The following is a 16,761-nucleotide window of genomic DNA, read 5'->3' as shown; positions in this document are numbered from 1 at the left end:
ACTTAGACTTGACGAAAGAAACTCATATGTTATATTTTTAAAAATTTAAGGATTATTTTATACACGAGTAAATCATAAGTGACTGAGATCATAAAAGCTCAAATATATCTTAATCCATATATATATATAATAAAATTAATATATTGATTGATTAGTAATAAATTAATAATAAATAATATATCATAAAATTAATATAAGATTTAATATGATTCATCAATTCTCTGCTTATATTCATTATAAAAACCAAATTTAGGAATCATTCTTTCTAAAGTTAATATGATTCAGCAACTTTACTGGTTTGTTTATTCTTGAGGAAACATAAGTCAAATGCATTCTCCTTCAGTTTGTGTTCATTCTTAGCTTAGAAGTACAAAAGCCAAATCATCCTCTGGAAGTGAAAGCAAACGGCGACGATGACCCAAGACAGAGGTGGCGATACCGATGTCATCTTGCTGAAGGGCCTTCGCTGCTATCCCAAACATTCCCAAATTGATGGACATCAAACGCACTAATCTGACTTGTATCACTAGATTCCATGTACAGCTTCTCGCTGCTGATGCGTTCGAATTGGATCTCATCTCCATCACTGTACAGCGCCAAACTCTCCTTCAGATGCATCACCACATCCGTCATCGCCGGCCTCTTGCTAGAAGCGTGAGCAGCGCATGCAAGTGCTACATTGGCGACCTTCCAAGCGGAATTCACCACGTTCTCCTGCCGCACACTCGGGTCGACGACATCCTCGATGCTCCCTTTCGCAAGCATTCGGCGAACCCATTCAACCACGTGAGTGCTCTCTGGAATGCATACTATGGGAGGCTGGCCTGTGATCAGTTCCAAGAGAACCACCCCAAAGCTATACACATCGCTCTTCTGGCTAAGTCGGTTTTTGATAAAGTACCTACAGAAGTGCAAAACCACATCCAAGTTAAGCTCCCTTCTTGCTGATGATATGTAGTGCAAGTGCAACGACAAACAGTGTATGAAGATGATCAGTGAAGATGTTTGTTGTACTAAGTTTCTTTCTTGATCTTCCTGTTCTTCTGTACTTGTTCATGTCAGCAGAACAGGATTAGAAGAGCAGAAGTCAAAGTGAAAGTACTCTGGATCGAGGTATCCCATGGTTCCAACAATCCTGGTGGAGACATGACTGTGGCCGTCACTATGGAAAGTCCTGGAGAGCCCGAAATCTGATATCTTTGCCTCCAACCTTTCGTTCAAGAGGATGTTTGTGGTCTTCACGTCTCTATGAATCAGTGGAGGCTTGCAGCCGGTGTGCAAGTACTCGAGTCCTACACATCATCCAAACCAAACCAGTGAGTGCACAGAGATGCAGTGACTTGTATGTTTCACTGCTCAACCTAGTGCAGCTTCAAGAGCGATCTGTAGGCGCTGTCCCCAGCTCAAAGGTGCAGCAGTGCCAATACCTGTTAAAAGGTCATGATGAGTACCTCTTTGTTGCTTCATCCAAAGACCAAATCAGAAGATGTCTACAACCAAGATTAACATAGCTAAGGTGTAGAGTTTTTCTTTGAGAACCTCTAATATGGTCTTTAAGGGTTCCCTGAGACATGAACTCGTAGACAAGTGCCAAATGATCTCCATCCATGCAGTAGCCGACCATAGAGACTAGATTCTTGTGATGCACCCTCGTCAAATGCTGGGCCTGTAACACAATCGAGTCACTTCTTTTTCCCCTGGAGAGTAGGATGGAAAGGACGTACCATGAAACAAATAAGACTGAACTCGAGTAGGTCAACGAAAACAGAGGAGAACAGAGTAAGGAGGAATATGAACTTGTTTTCGGTGGTTCCTTTCATAGATTTTAAGCTTGGAGAAGCCGTGAATCGATTACCTCGGCAAGAAACTCTTTAGTTCCTTGTGATGATGACTGGGATAGCATCTTGACAGCAACTTCGGTATTATCTTCCAGATGGCCATAATAAACAGTCCCAAATCCTCCTTTTCCAATGATTCTCTCAAAGTTGTCAGTGATGCTCTGCAGCTGCCTATATGTGAACTTTCGATTCTCAAGTGGCAATTCATCGTCGTTATGAAGCTTATCAGTGGTTCCTCTTACTGAGGATTTCAAAACTAGCGTAGTATCATCAGACGCAGGTTACACATCGAGGTCTCTAAATGAAACTTGTAGTTGCAAGAACATGACTAACCTTGTTTCTTTCTCATCATGCAAAGAACGATGACCGCCGAAAAGAGTACCACCACGGAAACCACACAAGATATAACGATAGCTGCGGTCTTTCCCTTCTGCCTTCTCGTCGGCTTTGACTCGCATGAAGTGGGATCGCCACAGAGGTTTGGGTTGCCATCAGTTCTATCAGCACAAGGATTTCACTCTCAACTTTAAACATGAACAAGGTTTCTACCGACAATCGAGTTGACTGAAACCAATTTTTTGCGTTCAATCATGGAGTAAAAAGAAACTGGGAAACCGAGATTTCAAGATTAGGACAGACCTTAAAGTAATGGATTTATTCCTTGATTTCTCAAGAAGAGCAGAAGGAATTGGTCCACTGAGTTGGTTGTTTGTCAAGTCTCTGTAAGTAGCCAAATAATGTTGTGTCATCATAGTTTGACTTACTGTTCTTCAAAGGATACACGATGCTGACATAGAAGTACTTACAGGAGCTTGAGAGATGGAACATATGCTAGAGCAGCAGGTATTTGTCCTGTTAAGTTGTTGTGAGATAAATCCCTGTAAAATTTATCATTATTTACTCGTCAAGATGAATCATAATAGATTGAGATGAGAAGCACGCACAGGTACTGTATTGCAGTGAGGTTGGCAAAAGACGAGATTATTTCACCAATCAATCCACCGTATGATAGATTGCTGCAAAACTCAAAATCAACATCGTATCAAACTGATTCCCAATGCCATTTCTTGATGATTAGAGTTTGTCGAGAGAAGAAAACTCACAGGGTAGTGAGCCTTGGAACACCAGATGCATTAAGAGCACAATTTAGTCCATCCCACGTATAAGCTTTTGGAGAACATGGATCGCCCATCCAATTTTTCTTCACCTGATAGAACCCTTTGATCGCCATCATAGCATCCACTGATGCAGTCAACGAGGTAAAGCAACGTCTGTTAGGGAAACAACTACAATAACAAAACAGCAAAAGCCATTGCATTCCTTCGTGCAGACACCATGAACAGAGACGAAGGTATAGATTACCATCTCCGCCATCCGTCGCCACGTTCGTGTTTCTCATCGTCGAGAAGACCTCCACGGCGTTGAGGAGGGGAGGAAGTGTGGATCTCTGTGTCGCAACCAGAGAGATGTTTAGCTCACCGTATCCCGCGCTAGGATTGATGTTATATATGGCGTCGGAAGTGAGGAAATCCGGAGTGAAAGGTTTGGCGTCATTCAACAGGGCTCCGTTGAGGGAGACGGAGAACTGCCTCGAGGCATTCTGCTGCAGCTCGGCGAAGTACATGACGGCGTAGAATTCATTGAGGTCTCCAGGATCCGGTGTGAAACTGAGCTCCAGTTTGGTGGAGTTCACAGGGTAAACTGCAGTCTGCATCACCTTCGAAGGTATCTCAAAGTGATCATTCACACCATATTCCACGATGGAGTTGGTAGATATCTCATTCCAGGAAGGTTGGGTCGTATATTGGAACCAATAACGATCATACGGGTCCAATGGATACCTATTAATTCCATTCAAACAACAGTATATGGAGAAGAAAACTCGGAACATACATCTCAACTCAAAATTCTCACCTGATAGAGATACCGGTTGGCGCCATGTTGAAGCGATCCAAAAGAACCAGACTGCGAGAGGCGTTGACCAACGGACAAAGAGACGCCACCATGGGTCGCAGATCCAACCCCGATATGAAAGGAGTCCCACGACCGGTGTTCACTAGGCACACTGATATGAAATCCGCCGTGGCTTCAGTAATAGCTTCTGTCAAGAAGTAACTCGATGGATCTGTCAGGGTTATCGTCTTCCAGAGGTTGACTCCGAGGTAGAGGTCAAATTGAATCGAAAGACTGTTTTTGAAGTCGTAGTTCCCATACAAGAACGTGGCTCTGATGAGGTACTTCAACCCCGGGGTCAACGACTTGAAAGTGTAGCAATTGCGAGGTCCATCAGGAAAGCTTCGCACTGTCAGATAACGTTGAGCGAGATCAGAGACGTACGCCGGCAAGACGTCGTGGTTAACGCCAGTGTCTATAAACTGAGCGTCGGAGACGTATGTTATGCCGAGGGATTGATCGAGGTAGGAAGAGTTTTCCGGGATCCCACAGTCGATGTTAATGAAACCTGCATCGAATTGGGAAGAATAACAGATCGAGTGCTTTAACTCTGAGATGGGAAGTATGAGATTACCATGATTGCTTGTCGTCTGTGCTCGAACTTGAACGGCAGCCACGATGAAGCACAGAAGAACGAAGGACCAGATCAGTGTCATCTTACTCGAGTTGAAGCGTCTCATACTGATGGTCATTACACCTTCTTCCTGCGCAGGAAGGCTTTCCGGGACAACGTCAGAGGACTGGACTCAACAAATGATCCACATTTTGCTATGTGTATATGAATAAAGTAAGAGATACATCCTACTTCAAGACATACATACAAGACAGTACAAGAAAACAATGCTGGAATATACAGATGAGACCGAACATATCATCGGCAATTTAAAGGCTCAAAAAGTCAAACTACGAAGATGACATGATAACGTTTATTAAAGCTTCTTCGTTTGTTTAGTTGGGAAGGCCAAGTTTTAGTAACAAGGAAATAGATCAGCAAACTACATCATCTTGACAAAATCCAAGGACTAGATTGCTGAGACTAATTCAACCTCAGCTGTTATTAACAGAAAGAATTAGTAGCTTCCCAATTCCCAAAATATAAGCAACTCCCGATGAATGACTGATTTATCCGTTGTAAGTTAATAATAAGACACTCATCATCATTCATCACGTCACGTCCTTATAGATAAGTTTAAATACTTCTCCACTAAGCTCAAAACCAAAGGTGCATATGAGGTATTGTCCAATAATAATCCACTCTATTTAGCATATGAGCATGTCTAGTACTAGTATTATTCGTCATAATCAAAGTCTTCGATCTAATGACTAACTCTTAACAAATTGGACTATTTAGCCAAGATGATTAAGACTACTAATAGTTTACTCATCAAGCCTTTATAGCAGTACTCCCGTTTTGACATGATAGTAGCATGAGGAACTTTAAATCTCTCCCCACTTAATATTTGATAAGTGTTCTACTATTAAATTTAAATATTTTAAATCAATATTTGATGAGTATTCCACTATAAATCGATGGTGATAAATATCATACCCTTTGAACGAACTCATCTGGTCATCGTCTGCGAGCAGCGTCGGCTGTTCTCGTTTACCAGCACCAGCCCACTTGATGAGCAACCTACGTCTCAAATTGCTCCTCTTTGTGGGCAAGAATTGGAGGGTGGTGGTGGTGGTTTCTTAGCTCATGAAAGCCAAAAGTCAACGTCTAGAAGAGAAAGAGGTAGGTACATGGAAGAGCTCATTGGTTGACTAGCGATCAGGTGGATGATCATAGAACTTATTATGATCTTCTTCATATTATAATTATATTTCTTAGCTATGCAAGTAGTGCTCGGATCATTTCATTCATAATGCTATCAATCTTATTGGAAAAAACAAAAAAGCATCGAGTACTACTAGTCTCCCACAAAGTAACACAAACAGAGACACAAACCTTCCAAATTCCTATCAAATTTACCAACAAAATTGTAAGCATCCACGGATATCATGTAACAAAGAAGACCGGAGTGACACCAATATCATCTTCTTTTCTCGGAAATGCTTTCGTATTCCACGTCGAATGCACCAAATCTGCCATATGTCGCTATGTTCTCTATGTAGATTCTACTTTTTGTATGCTTGCATCAATTGGGTTTTGTCATGCGCACTCTGCAGTGTTCGTCATCACCACCTCGGTCATTGTAGCCCTCTTGGAGGACTATTGCATGGCAGAGGTCAGAGCTCCGTAGGCAGAGTTTCCGATAAGAATCCACGTCGTATTCACCTCGCAGGCATAACATCCTCGATATTCCCTACAGCAAGCCTCTCGTAAACCCACTGAACTACGTGAGATTGACGTGATTTCGAGGACGATGTTGCTGCATGGGGAGTCGGACGTGAACTCAGTCAGGAAGCGTGCCGATTGATGCAGAAATGGGGCAGACGTGGTGATGCAGCTAAAGGCGAGCTTGGAGCTGCAGAAGTTAGTGTTGTGATTTCTACAAATCTACCAAGAAGTACTCTCTTGATCGACAATCAATGTTGCTTCATGCCTCCGATTTTGACTTTTTTTCTATCGCACTCGAACCTAAACTACATCTAGTGGATCATAAGATATGTCATTTCTCATTCCGCTGAGCTGACCATTAGTGATATCGATACTTACAGAAACAACACGAGAAGCAATGTATAGGTGGAGATCTCGACCTGAACATAATTGAGCTGTTCCATGTGCCTTCCCCTTGACAGTCGCCTTCACAGAACACCAAGCGGCAGTCATCTCACACGATTAGTATGACCAAAGAACAACACATAATCTTCCTCTGCTTCGTATACGGTCTGCTGAATTATTAGTTCTTTTACACAGGCCGAAAAGAATTACCCGTTCTTGAAATATCTCGCTGACTTTTGTGTTTGTGTGCGGATTCCTTCCTCATTCTCATTGTGTATGGCTCGTAGTTGATTCAATGATTTCGGCAACGATGAGGACGTCTTATCCTTCACCTCCGATAGCAAACAAAACCGTGTCGATCATTTCGGATCAATGGCGAAGTCACTAAAAACTTCAGCCAGTTTCCAAGCAAACGGAAGAGTGCGCTAAGTCAAAGTCAATGACCCCCCCACCCATGTGCAGCTGCATGTAATGGATCCCGAAGACTCACCAAACCCATTGACTCACCGGAAGTCGTCCATGGAAGCGAGAGGGGCGCCACGGCCACGCTCTGCTCTCTGCTCCACGGCAAGGTACACTTTAAGAGCAAGCTACCTGCTAATCCGGGATCTTCTTTGCTTGGATGTGCCACGTGCCAATCGTTGGTACGTGTGAATAGGTGTGTCCTGTTCGAGGTCATGCAGATAATTGAGGTGATCGCGAAATATTGTCGTGCTAACAAGTGGTTTAAGGTGGCTTCCTCTTCCTCTGCTGTACTCTGAAGGTAGCAGCGGCGATGGGCGTGACAATGGAATGCTGCTTCAGCTCGGGGAAGATGGCCTCTGTCTGGTGCTACGTCCTCCTGGGCCTCGCCATGGCCGTTCTTCCGGTTCACTGTCAGTCCACAGACGCTCTCGGTAAGTAGCTGTGTATATATATCTTCGAGATGCCAAACTAGTCATCTTTCCATTAGATTTCTGCTGATCAAGCTGAGGTTGACAAACTCATCTTGGATCATCTTGTCGTAGTAATCTAGTCTTGCTTTCCAGGTTTCATAAGCATCGACAACGGTATAGCCCCTGGCACCACCTACATCGACCCGAAGACCAACATAACCTACGTTTCTGACACCGGATTCATCGACACCGGAGAAAACCATAACATCTCCGGGGCATACGTGTCGAACGGCATGGCAAGACGATGGCTGAGCCTGAGAAGCTTTCCCAGCGGGACTCGCAACTGCTACTGGATCACGTCCATCACCAAGGGCTCCAAGTATCTTGTGCGAGCGTGGTTTATGTACGGGAACTACGACGGCATGAACACGCAGCCACTGCTGTTCGATCTCTACCTGGGCGTCAATCTCTGGGCGAACATGAACATCACCGGCCCCGACCAAACGTATACCATCGAGGTCATCACGGTGGCCTCATCTGATGTCTTCTCGGTGTGCCTGCTGAACACCGGGCATGGGACTCCGTTCATATCGGGGCTGGACGTGAGGCCATTGAAGGACATGCTTTACCCGGCCGTGAACGCCTCTCGCAGTCTGGTCCTCTTCAAGCGGCTTAACATGGGACACAAGGATACCTATGTCAGGTAAATACTCTGTTCCAGCAAACATGCTCTGCTCCATATGCTTCAACTGCAATCTTTGAAGAACTTCATATCCTTCTTTTATATTAATGTTACAAAATGGATCGCTATTACGATTAATCCGATACGGGCAAATATCTTTTTTCCAAGCTTTTTGAGTCTTTACCTGCATATCATCATGCTTATCAAGCCGTACTTAAAAAATTATAATTTAATTGGAATTATATATTAGTCCTCATGACCTTACACAATATCACATGTTGGATCACCGTAAAGATGATGTACAAAAAGATACCTTCAATATTCATTTTGTTTCTAATGATTTTATCGACATGCTGAAACACAGACTGGATATTAAAATTCTCTTTTTACCTATTACTTTTATATCGATCCAAGATGTCATGTATTATGTTTTCTGTTAATATAGCTGATGATGTTAGGATAAATAAGATTATTTATTTTACTTTCAAAATTATAGGGATCTCAATATAATTTTTTTACATATAGGGATCATAATATTAATAGGGTTCAAATATAAGGGATAATATGAAGTCGTAATTTAGGTATGAAGTTATTGGAAGAAAATTAGTTGTGAACTACAAACTCTAAAAATTATTGAAATAATAAGATTTGACTTTTTTTTATTTAATAGTGATAACTCTAAAATTTACTAACAAAAAATCTCATAAGCCCATCCCAAATATTTTTATTTTTAATAATAAAAAATTATATATATATATATATATATATATATATAAGAATAAGCAGAGAAGACGAATTTTAGACTGTTATCAATAATAAAATCATTCGACCAAATTAGTTAACATCCTGGAAAAAATTATTTGATGATATATTGAACATTCAATCTTTGATAAATGGGTTCGACGACATACTAATATTTTGAATAGACCAATGGATGTCTATAATTTTTATCTCTCTCTTATTATTTATACATTTATTTATCTACCATATGTAGCGTAGCGGGATTCAGATTTCTGATCTCTCATGATTGTCTAAATTAAATTGTGATATACTTGAGAGATTAAAATCTTACTTTATAAGGTTCATATTAAAAGATTAGTCACATAATAATTTGTGGTTCGAAATCTAATCGTATAAATTTTATATGCAAAATATTAATTTGATGTGGGTGGCTCAGTTTTCTTTTTAATCTCACTTATTCATTCTGAAAACAAAAACGAAACAAACATTTCCAGCGATAACCGGCTCGGTTCCACTCTTGAACCGTTCACTGAGAACAATGTTTTCTGGTCACGACCGTCGGCAGGTACCCGGACGATCGCCACGACCGCCTCTGGGAGCCGTGGAGCTTGCCCATATGGACCGACATCTCCACCACTTCCACCGTCGAGAATCTCTCGGAGGACTACTTCGAGGCCCCCTCTGCCGTCATGCAGACCGCCGTCACCCCCGTCAACTCCACCACGCTGCTCCTCTCCTGGGATCCCTATCCCGGCGACGTCAACCAGTACTTCCCCATCTTGCACATCTCCGATTTCCTCAAACTCTCCGGGACCAACGTCTCGCGGCAGTTCTACGTCTACGTCAATGGGATCCAGTGGCTGGGAAGCCCCATGACCCCGGACTACCTCTTCTCCGACTCCGTGTACAGCATCCACCCCCTCGGCCAGTTCCTTTCCTACAACATCACCCTTGTGGCGCTGAGCAACTCCACCCTTCCGCCCATCCTCAACGCCTTGGAAATCTTCTCGACCTTGAGTAACGCCAACGTGCCGTCGAATGATGGCGATGGTACGACGAGACTTTTCTCCCTTCGTTTATGTTCATAAGCTGTTTGATGTAATGTCCCTGGAGAGCGAGCATGGCACGATGGGAAGGAAAACGAGCTCCAACTCAAGATTCTACCCTTTCTTCGTGAGTGTGTGTCTAAAGCCTGTAGCCTCAAAATGCCCTCAACATATTTTGCTTGAGTGCAAAGACGACCACTATCTTTGGATCTTAAAAGAAGGGGTGGTGTCACTGAACCCTAGCACAGGTTTGAATCCTCAAAATTAGAGTGTTGAAATAAAGGATTTTTTTTTCTTTTTCGTATATGTCTTTTGAAACTATACTTTCTGATTGGAATAGAACCAAAAAAAAAGCTATTCATTTAGAAATCCCAATCAAGTGTAATTGGAACAGGATAAATATAAATTGATGCTGGATGTTTATAAACTGCAATAATTTTGGTTAGGCTTGGGAGGTATCCATGATGGAAGATGGATCAGCACAGGGATAAGTGATACGATGGATTGTAGTGATGTGATTTTGTTAGAGTTTGTTGTTTACAAATTGCCTTAGCATTTCGTTTGATTCTTTTTTGGTAAGTTACACGCACTTCGGTGACATGTCAGAAGTTTGTTTTTTTTTTTTCAATTTGCATTATACAGCTTTTAAGCAATGACATTAACTTACGTTGTTAAATTCTCTTTGGATTTGATTGCAATATCAGTTAATGCCATGATGGCAATCAAGGCATGGTATAAGATTAAGAGAAATTGGATGGGAGATCCATGTACTCCGAAGGCATTTGCTTGGGATGGACTAAACTGTACTTTTAGCGTCTCAATTCCTCCAAGGATCACTACTTTGTGAGTTCTTTAAAAAAGAATTGCATTGAAATTAAACTGCAGATGATTCATTATCAAAATGTGTCAATACAAAAATAATGCAATTACCTTACTAGTTTAAATATTTTGCAGGAACCTATCAACAAGTGGATTGACTGGTGAAATAACCAAGTCTTTTGCCAGCCTTGGTGCAATTGAATATCTGTAAGGCTACTGTTTTCAAGCTAATTTCTTTTTTGCCTTGGCATAGACATTTGAGCACAGTAAACAGTCATTAGTCTTTGTTGGGGCCAATGCTGAGTGTCGTTGAAAGGCCAAGCATCTGTCCTAAATGATGCACATTTTTGGAATCTCGTACATGAACAAAAGAACTCGAGAAAAACTATTCTGATGAAATTAAAGCATCAGTATGTTAAAGCAAAATATATGCCTTCTGCTATGTGTTTTGTCTTTGTATTGCCAAGTCCATAATTAACCTTCCTCAAATTTGATATATTGTATGTGTATCTCGAGAACCCAGAACCACAATTTTTTTTAAAAAATAAGGCATTTATCACCAGACTGATTGCATAGTACAATAACCATAAATGTTCTCACAAAGAAGATAACACTTCCGCCACATGAGATTTCCACTGATGATCAGGACCTGGTCTACAAGCAAGGCTAATCAATTAGCTGCCTGATTAGCCTCATGATTCACAAGACCTGTTATGCACTCAACAATGTTATTATTTAAAGCAACAATTGGAACCCATGCTTACAATTAGACGTGTGATATCCTGTGAGGCCCATAAGAGATTATCTATAAGAGCAGTTGCCTCCGTCGTGAAAACAGACACATTCTTTCAGCAGGAGAAACCTGCATAAACAAACCCACATGTGGACCTTCTAATAATAAAAACATATCCACCGATATATTGTGGGCTTATCCAAGAATCATCAGAATTCAGATACCATATTGAAGCTTTGACCATCCATACCTAGTATGGCTTATTTTTTCAGTGATCTGGATCTCTTCTAAATGCCTTTGATCCAGGCTCTGAAATTTGTTACATAAGGTTGTAACTTTAGTTAATAATGTCAGGGGCCCTTGAGTTCAGTGAAGTTAAACTCAAAGAAATGGCAATAACTGCTAGATTTTTGGAATGGTAATAGTTGTTTATGACATTCTTCAGGGACTTGTCTTACAACAACTTAACAGGGACAATACCTGCTGTTCTAGCGGAATTAACTTCCCTCAAACTCCTGTAAGTATTTTCATTAATGTTGTTTTTGTTTTAAAAACATAAATGTAACTTAATGGTTTAAGATCTAATGCCTTTTTGCAGAGATCTGACAAGGAACCAGTTAAATGGATCGATTCCTTCTGCCCTCCTTGAGAGATCACAAAATGGATTTCTTACCTTAAGGTTTGTGCTGTTCTAAAATTATAGATTCTTCCAATTGTTTTTTTAATAATATGTAATCTCAAAGAACTAATTTTGATGTTTAAAAAGCTCTAGACAAGGAATATTATTGGCAGTTAGGTGTTATAACTAGAGTAATACTTTGACATATAAAGGTGCTAGGTGTCTTATCCTATGGAATGTTGATCTTAAATGGGTCCAGGATTATTAGAAAAACTCTTAAATTGGTGAAGGATGGAGTCTTGCACTAATAAGTCTGAGGATCACTCTCAAATCGGTGAAGGAAGAATGGTTGTACTAAGAAATTAAGGTCGGAATGTGGGTTTAACGGAATTTCAAGCTCAGGTTTAAAAGATCTTACTTTCCTGAAGAATTCTATATGTTTAATGCATTTAGTCACACACAGAAAGAGGTAGCTTTAGATTGCCAACATAGATGTAAACCTCATGTGGACCAAAAATATAAATACAATGTCCTTTTGCTGATATCATATTAAGCACTTAATGGTGCCAAGTTTCCTAGCCCTTGAGTCAGGTGTGCTTCCAGGAACTATTAGGGTTCTGGGCTTTAACAATGGTTTCAGGCTATTTTGACTTGTTTGATCAAGTTAGGGGGTAATCAGACTATTATGACCAAACCATATTTACAAAATTCCAAAATTGTTCTCTAAAGCAATTAAGGACTGTGGCCTTTTATTTATGGACTTCTTAGACATAATTCTATAATAAGGCGAACTTATGGGACAACTATTTCTTGGAAATGTCATATTGCTACCCAACACCGTAACTAAAATATTAGACCTCCAGCTCTCCAAATTCAAGTCTCAATAGATACACAATTTTCTCTAATCATACCATTAATAGGTTTTCGATTGCTAATATAACTCCAAGTAGGACCCTGCAAGCACTGTAAAAAATTTCATTAAAGTAATTACATAAGTATTTATAAGGACAAAGATGACTAGGAAATTCAGTACCTTCACCTTTTAACAACAAATACGAAAGCTAAAATTTGCTTAGCATGATTACAAAAATAAAAGAAAAAAAAAATTTGTTGGATTCTTCTATTTTTTACTGCTTACAAGAATGTCAAACTTTCAAAAGGTTGTTATTCTCTTTTAGAACTATAATAGCAACAAAATAGTTTCTTTTACGCTTCCATCACTGTTTCCTCCTTTTCAGCTTTGGTCCTTTTTTTCTCCCCTGAATGTCGTTTATATTATAAAACAGTAACAATGTTTAAATCTCATGCCAGAATTGAGGGAAATCCATATCTTTGTGAGAATGGAACTTCATGCAAGGTGACGCCATCATCGAAAAAGAAGAAGATAACGACACCTGTAATTGTTATTCTTTGTATAGTTCCTGTTACAATAGTGCTCATGGTGATACTCATAATCTGCAGGCTGAAGCGACAAGGTAATCTTTCATATAACAAAACTCTTGCAATTGTGACGAGCAAGTTTAACTCAGATATGGTTATAATTAAAAGAACATTATCTTCTGATCCAATTTCTGAACCTGCATTTGATGTTGTGATGCTTAACTTGAAAGGCTCGAGAAAAGGTACCTCTGTGAAGCCACAGAATGAAGGTTTCTCCAACCAAGTAAAGGACCATCGTCATGATCCATTGCAACTTGAGAACCGACAATTCACATACATGGAGTTAAAGAACATAACTAATAATTTTCAAAAGGTCCTAGGCAAAGGAGGATTTGGCACTGTCTTCTATGGTTGTTTGGAAGATGGGACTGAAGTTGCAGTCAAGATGCGATCCCAAGCATCATCACAAGGGACTGACCAGTTTCTTGCTGAGGTATTTGGTTCTTAACAATTAGGTGTTTGTAATCTTAGGTAGATTTTGTGTGATTGAATACAGCAATCGGCTGCTCAAAAAGAAAAATAAAGCTTTGAATTTTTTCGCTGGAAATTTATTCGTGAATCAAGTAGTATATGTTACTTTTTGGAAAATAAGTAATACTTTTATTTTTGGAAACCATAATGTTAAATTCGTTCGTGAATCAAGTAGCATTCTTGAACAATAATGTTATATCCATGATTACTTGGATACCAGAGAATGTTCACCCTTGTCTTTTGTGCCTCCATTCTGTGGTTGTTGTTTGGATTTTGGTGTTGCCAAGCTTCAAAACAATTGTGGATTTTCTTTTTGCAGGCCCAGCACCTGACAAGGGTTCATCACCGGACTTTAGTTTCTATGGTTGGCTACTGCAATGATGGAGACTATCTGGCACTTGTATACGAATATATGGCTCAGGGAACCCTACAAGACCATCTACAAGGTTAGAAACTCCATGTACTTACGCTCTCTATCTTTATCCACAAACTGGTCCTTTCCAAGACAGCACTTGCTGTTTTGGCTCTATGTTACTATGGCCTGGTTCAGTTTAACTTAAGGCGGTAAACATGAGAGTGCAATGTCAATAATCGTCCTCAGGTCATTATCTAACTTTTTAGATTTTCAAATAAAGTATATTAGTATGTGAACTTGAGTAAAACTCATGTGTTTGTTCTCAACGTTTAGAGTTCTCTACTAATAGAGTGTGAAATTTAAAGGTGATATTCGGTTCACATGATGAAGCAGGTTGAGAACAAATAAGGGCAAGCCAAAGGGAAAAATAATATGATCTGAAAGTTCTTACATGAGTGGATACTTCAAAGTTCAAACACACACACACACACTCTCCCTCTCTCTCTCTCTCTCTTCTTTCCTCTGTTTTTTTTCTAATGAGAGCATACTAACATTTGATTCCAATATTTATATATTTTTTTAGAACTATTCCAAAATTACACCATTCTTTGTTGGTACTTTCAAGTTTCAATTGCAGCAAATTTCCAATTTTTACACATCTGTATAGGGAAGCATAAATGACTTGAGATGACAAGGCTAGTTACTATTTAACAAGCTCTCTGTAATACAATTTATCTGCATTGATCTTTCCCATCAGATGTTGATGTCTTGTTGATACGAAATGATACAGGAAGGACACACAGTACCAGACCTTTAAGTTGGCGACAGCGTCTCCTGATTGCAGTTGAGGCTGCAGAAGGTTGGGAGTAATGCAAAGTTTTAATACGAGTACTCGGCCTGATTCTTCGGATATTCATTTTTTTCGTCTTCATGTTCATGAATTTCAATGTGGTGCAGGACTGGAGTATTTGCACAAGGGATGCAAACCAGCATTAATTCACAGAGATGTGAAGACAGCAAATATCCTATTAAGTGAGAAGCTGGAGGCCAAGATAGCAGATTTTGGCCTCTCAAAAGCTTTTCAAAGTGAGGTCAATACTCATGTATCCACGGCAGTCGTGGGAACCCCAGGATACCTTGATCCAGAGTATGTCAGTTTTCTCATTTCTTTCCCTTTGCTTGAAAAAATATAACTGCCTGGGATGGCAATGACGAAGAAAAAAAAAGCGGTGGTTGATTACACGTTTGATTTAAATTTTTGGTTGTCAACCATTAACATTTAACATAACATCTAAATATGAAAATACATTATGGAGCAGGAAAATATTTTGGAGGAATCATATACTGACATGTTTTTTAACCTAAAAAATCTAGTTCTATTAGTACTCTGAAGTGCTGCCTCTGTCTTTACTGATGCTACCATTACCTTTGCTGTTTGTGTTAATTCTCTGCAAATTAAACAGTTGTCTCATTTGTCAAGCACTTCATAAATCTAGTCATCCATCTCTGTATACCTTTGTTATCTGTTGGACTAAATGGTTACTGGTCTCATTCAGGAAAATAATGATGATAAATAGGCAACCAATTGCAAATAGGTTTTCTATTTTGTAACTTTTGCTTTAATCCATGACAATTAGGGTCCTTCTTTTTCTGACCTTTGAGTAGCTTATATAAGCACTTGTCCGTCAAGGTTATATACGATTACGATTATATATTGAACTAATTTGTATTTGCATATCAGTGACCAGATGAATTTGAGGAATGGAAAGGGGAGAGATGATTGGAAATTGTTATGTTACCTGTGCAGGTACTACAATACCTTCCAGATCAGTGAGAAAAGCGATGTGTACAGCTTTGGGGTGGTTCTTTTGGAGCTGATCACAGGGCAACCTCCAATTGTACAAAGTGCAGAGCATGCACATATAGTTCAAAGGGTGCGCCAAAGGCTTGGCCGAGGAAATATTGAGGATGTTGTCGATGCCAAGCTGCAAGGGAATTATGATGTCAATTCTGTGTGGAAGTGTGCTGATATCGCACTGAAATGCACATCACAAGCGTCCCATCAGAGGCCAACCATGGCAGATGTTGTGATGCAGCTGAAAGAGAGTTTGGAACTAGAGACTTCTCCTGATAGAACTGAGAACCTAGTTACATGCAGTGAGAACCTATACACAGAAGTCAGCAACATAAGCGATACCAACAGTGCACTTGAAATAGAAAATATTGCAAGAATGTCTGACGTCTGTGGTCCATCGGCAAGATAATGTAGGAATCACTTATCACTTCCCTCTTAATGCTTTGTGCTTCCAGCTGTAAGGTGTTCAAAATGGTTTTTGGTTGAAGTTTGGTGTTGGCTATTCTACATATATCCAAAATAAGTCATTGTTTATCTGAACGATCAGAACATTCAAGTGCTAGCGTGAACAGTACGTGCACAGTTGTTATGTTCTTGTTGTATATGGTTGAAATTATAATTCTCTGCCATATTGTATCTTTGCAATGTGCATATGACTGAAGAAAACTT

General features: G+C 40.0%; 2 protein-coding genes across 4 annotated transcripts; one reads left to right on the top strand and one right to left on the bottom strand.

Moving 5' to 3' along the window:
* Positions 1 to 283: 283 nt before the first annotated feature.
* On the bottom strand, positions 284 to 4,624 carry LOC135648795 (putative leucine-rich repeat receptor-like serine/threonine-protein kinase At2g19230). 3 transcript variants are annotated; one of them, XM_065166749.1, is made up of 13 exons: positions 4,366 to 4,624; positions 3,753 to 4,299; positions 3,201 to 3,679; positions 2,942 to 3,080; positions 2,783 to 2,854; positions 2,645 to 2,716; positions 2,478 to 2,558; positions 2,172 to 2,335; positions 1,856 to 2,094; positions 1,540 to 1,666; positions 1,362 to 1,427; positions 1,103 to 1,292; positions 284 to 901 (listed from the first exon to the last, which is right to left on the bottom strand). In XM_065166749.1, the coding sequence occupies exons 1-13, from the start codon at positions 4,481 to 4,483 to the stop codon at positions 445 to 447; spliced, it is 2,751 nt and encodes a 916-aa protein (XP_065022821.1). In that variant the 5' UTR covers positions 4,484 to 4,624; the 3' UTR covers positions 284 to 444. The 3 variants fall into 3 exon arrangements, with proteins under 3 accessions (XP_065022821.1, XP_065022822.1, XP_065022823.1); XM_065166750.1 differs by having other exon boundaries at positions 1,856 to 2,079; XM_065166751.1 differs by having other exon boundaries at positions 3,753 to 4,140.
* Positions 4,625 to 7,196: 2,572 nt separating this feature from the next.
* LOC103997281 (putative leucine-rich repeat receptor-like serine/threonine-protein kinase At2g19230) lies at positions 7,197 to 16,721 on the top strand. The gene is made up of 13 exons (XM_065166437.1): positions 7,197 to 7,352; positions 7,485 to 8,034; positions 9,320 to 9,804; positions 10,505 to 10,643; positions 10,755 to 10,826; positions 11,798 to 11,869; positions 11,951 to 12,031; positions 13,283 to 13,446; positions 13,582 to 13,844; positions 14,202 to 14,328; positions 15,028 to 15,096; positions 15,195 to 15,384; positions 16,045 to 16,721. Exons 1-13 carry the CDS (start codon positions 7,232 to 7,234, stop codon positions 16,499 to 16,501), a joined length of 2,790 nt encoding a protein of 929 aa, XP_065022509.1. The 5' UTR covers positions 7,197 to 7,231; the 3' UTR covers positions 16,502 to 16,721.
* Positions 16,722 to 16,761: the final 40 nt, after the last annotated feature.

The sequence above is a fragment of the Musa acuminata genome, chromosome BXJ3-9 (assembly GCF_036884655.1).
Source record: "Musa acuminata AAA Group cultivar baxijiao chromosome BXJ3-9, Cavendish_Baxijiao_AAA, whole genome shotgun sequence".
NCBI classification, from domain to species: Eukaryota; Viridiplantae; Streptophyta; class Magnoliopsida; order Zingiberales; family Musaceae; genus Musa; species Musa acuminata.
Note: the sequence above shows the minus strand (reverse complement) of the source record. Positions and strands in the feature narration are given on the sequence as shown.

Excerpts from the sequence above, each read along its gene's own strand:
- LOC135648795 (XM_065166749.1), bottom strand. The coding sequence starts at position 4,483 with ATGACCATCAGTATGAGACGCTTCAACTCGAGTAAGATGACACTGATC. Across the intron at positions 2,559-2,644 it reads GTTCCATCTCTCAAGCTCCT|AGACTTGACAAACAACCAAC; the intron begins GTAAGTACTTCT and ends GGCTACTTACAG. Across the intron at positions 2,336-2,477 it reads AATAAATCCATTACTTTAAG|AACTGATGGCAACCCAAACC; the intron begins GTCTGTCCTAAT and ends TTGTGCTGATAG.
- LOC103997281 (XM_065166437.1), top strand. The coding sequence starts at position 7,232 with ATGGGCGTGACAATGGAATGCTGCTTCAGCTCGGGGAAGATGGCCTCT. Across the intron at positions 7,353-7,484 it reads TCAGTCCACAGACGCTCTCG|GTTTCATAAGCATCGACAAC; the intron begins GTAAGTAGCTGT and ends CTTGCTTTCCAG. Across the intron at positions 11,870-11,950 it reads TTAACTTCCCTCAAACTCCT|AGATCTGACAAGGAACCAGT; the intron begins GTAAGTATTTTC and ends GCCTTTTTGCAG.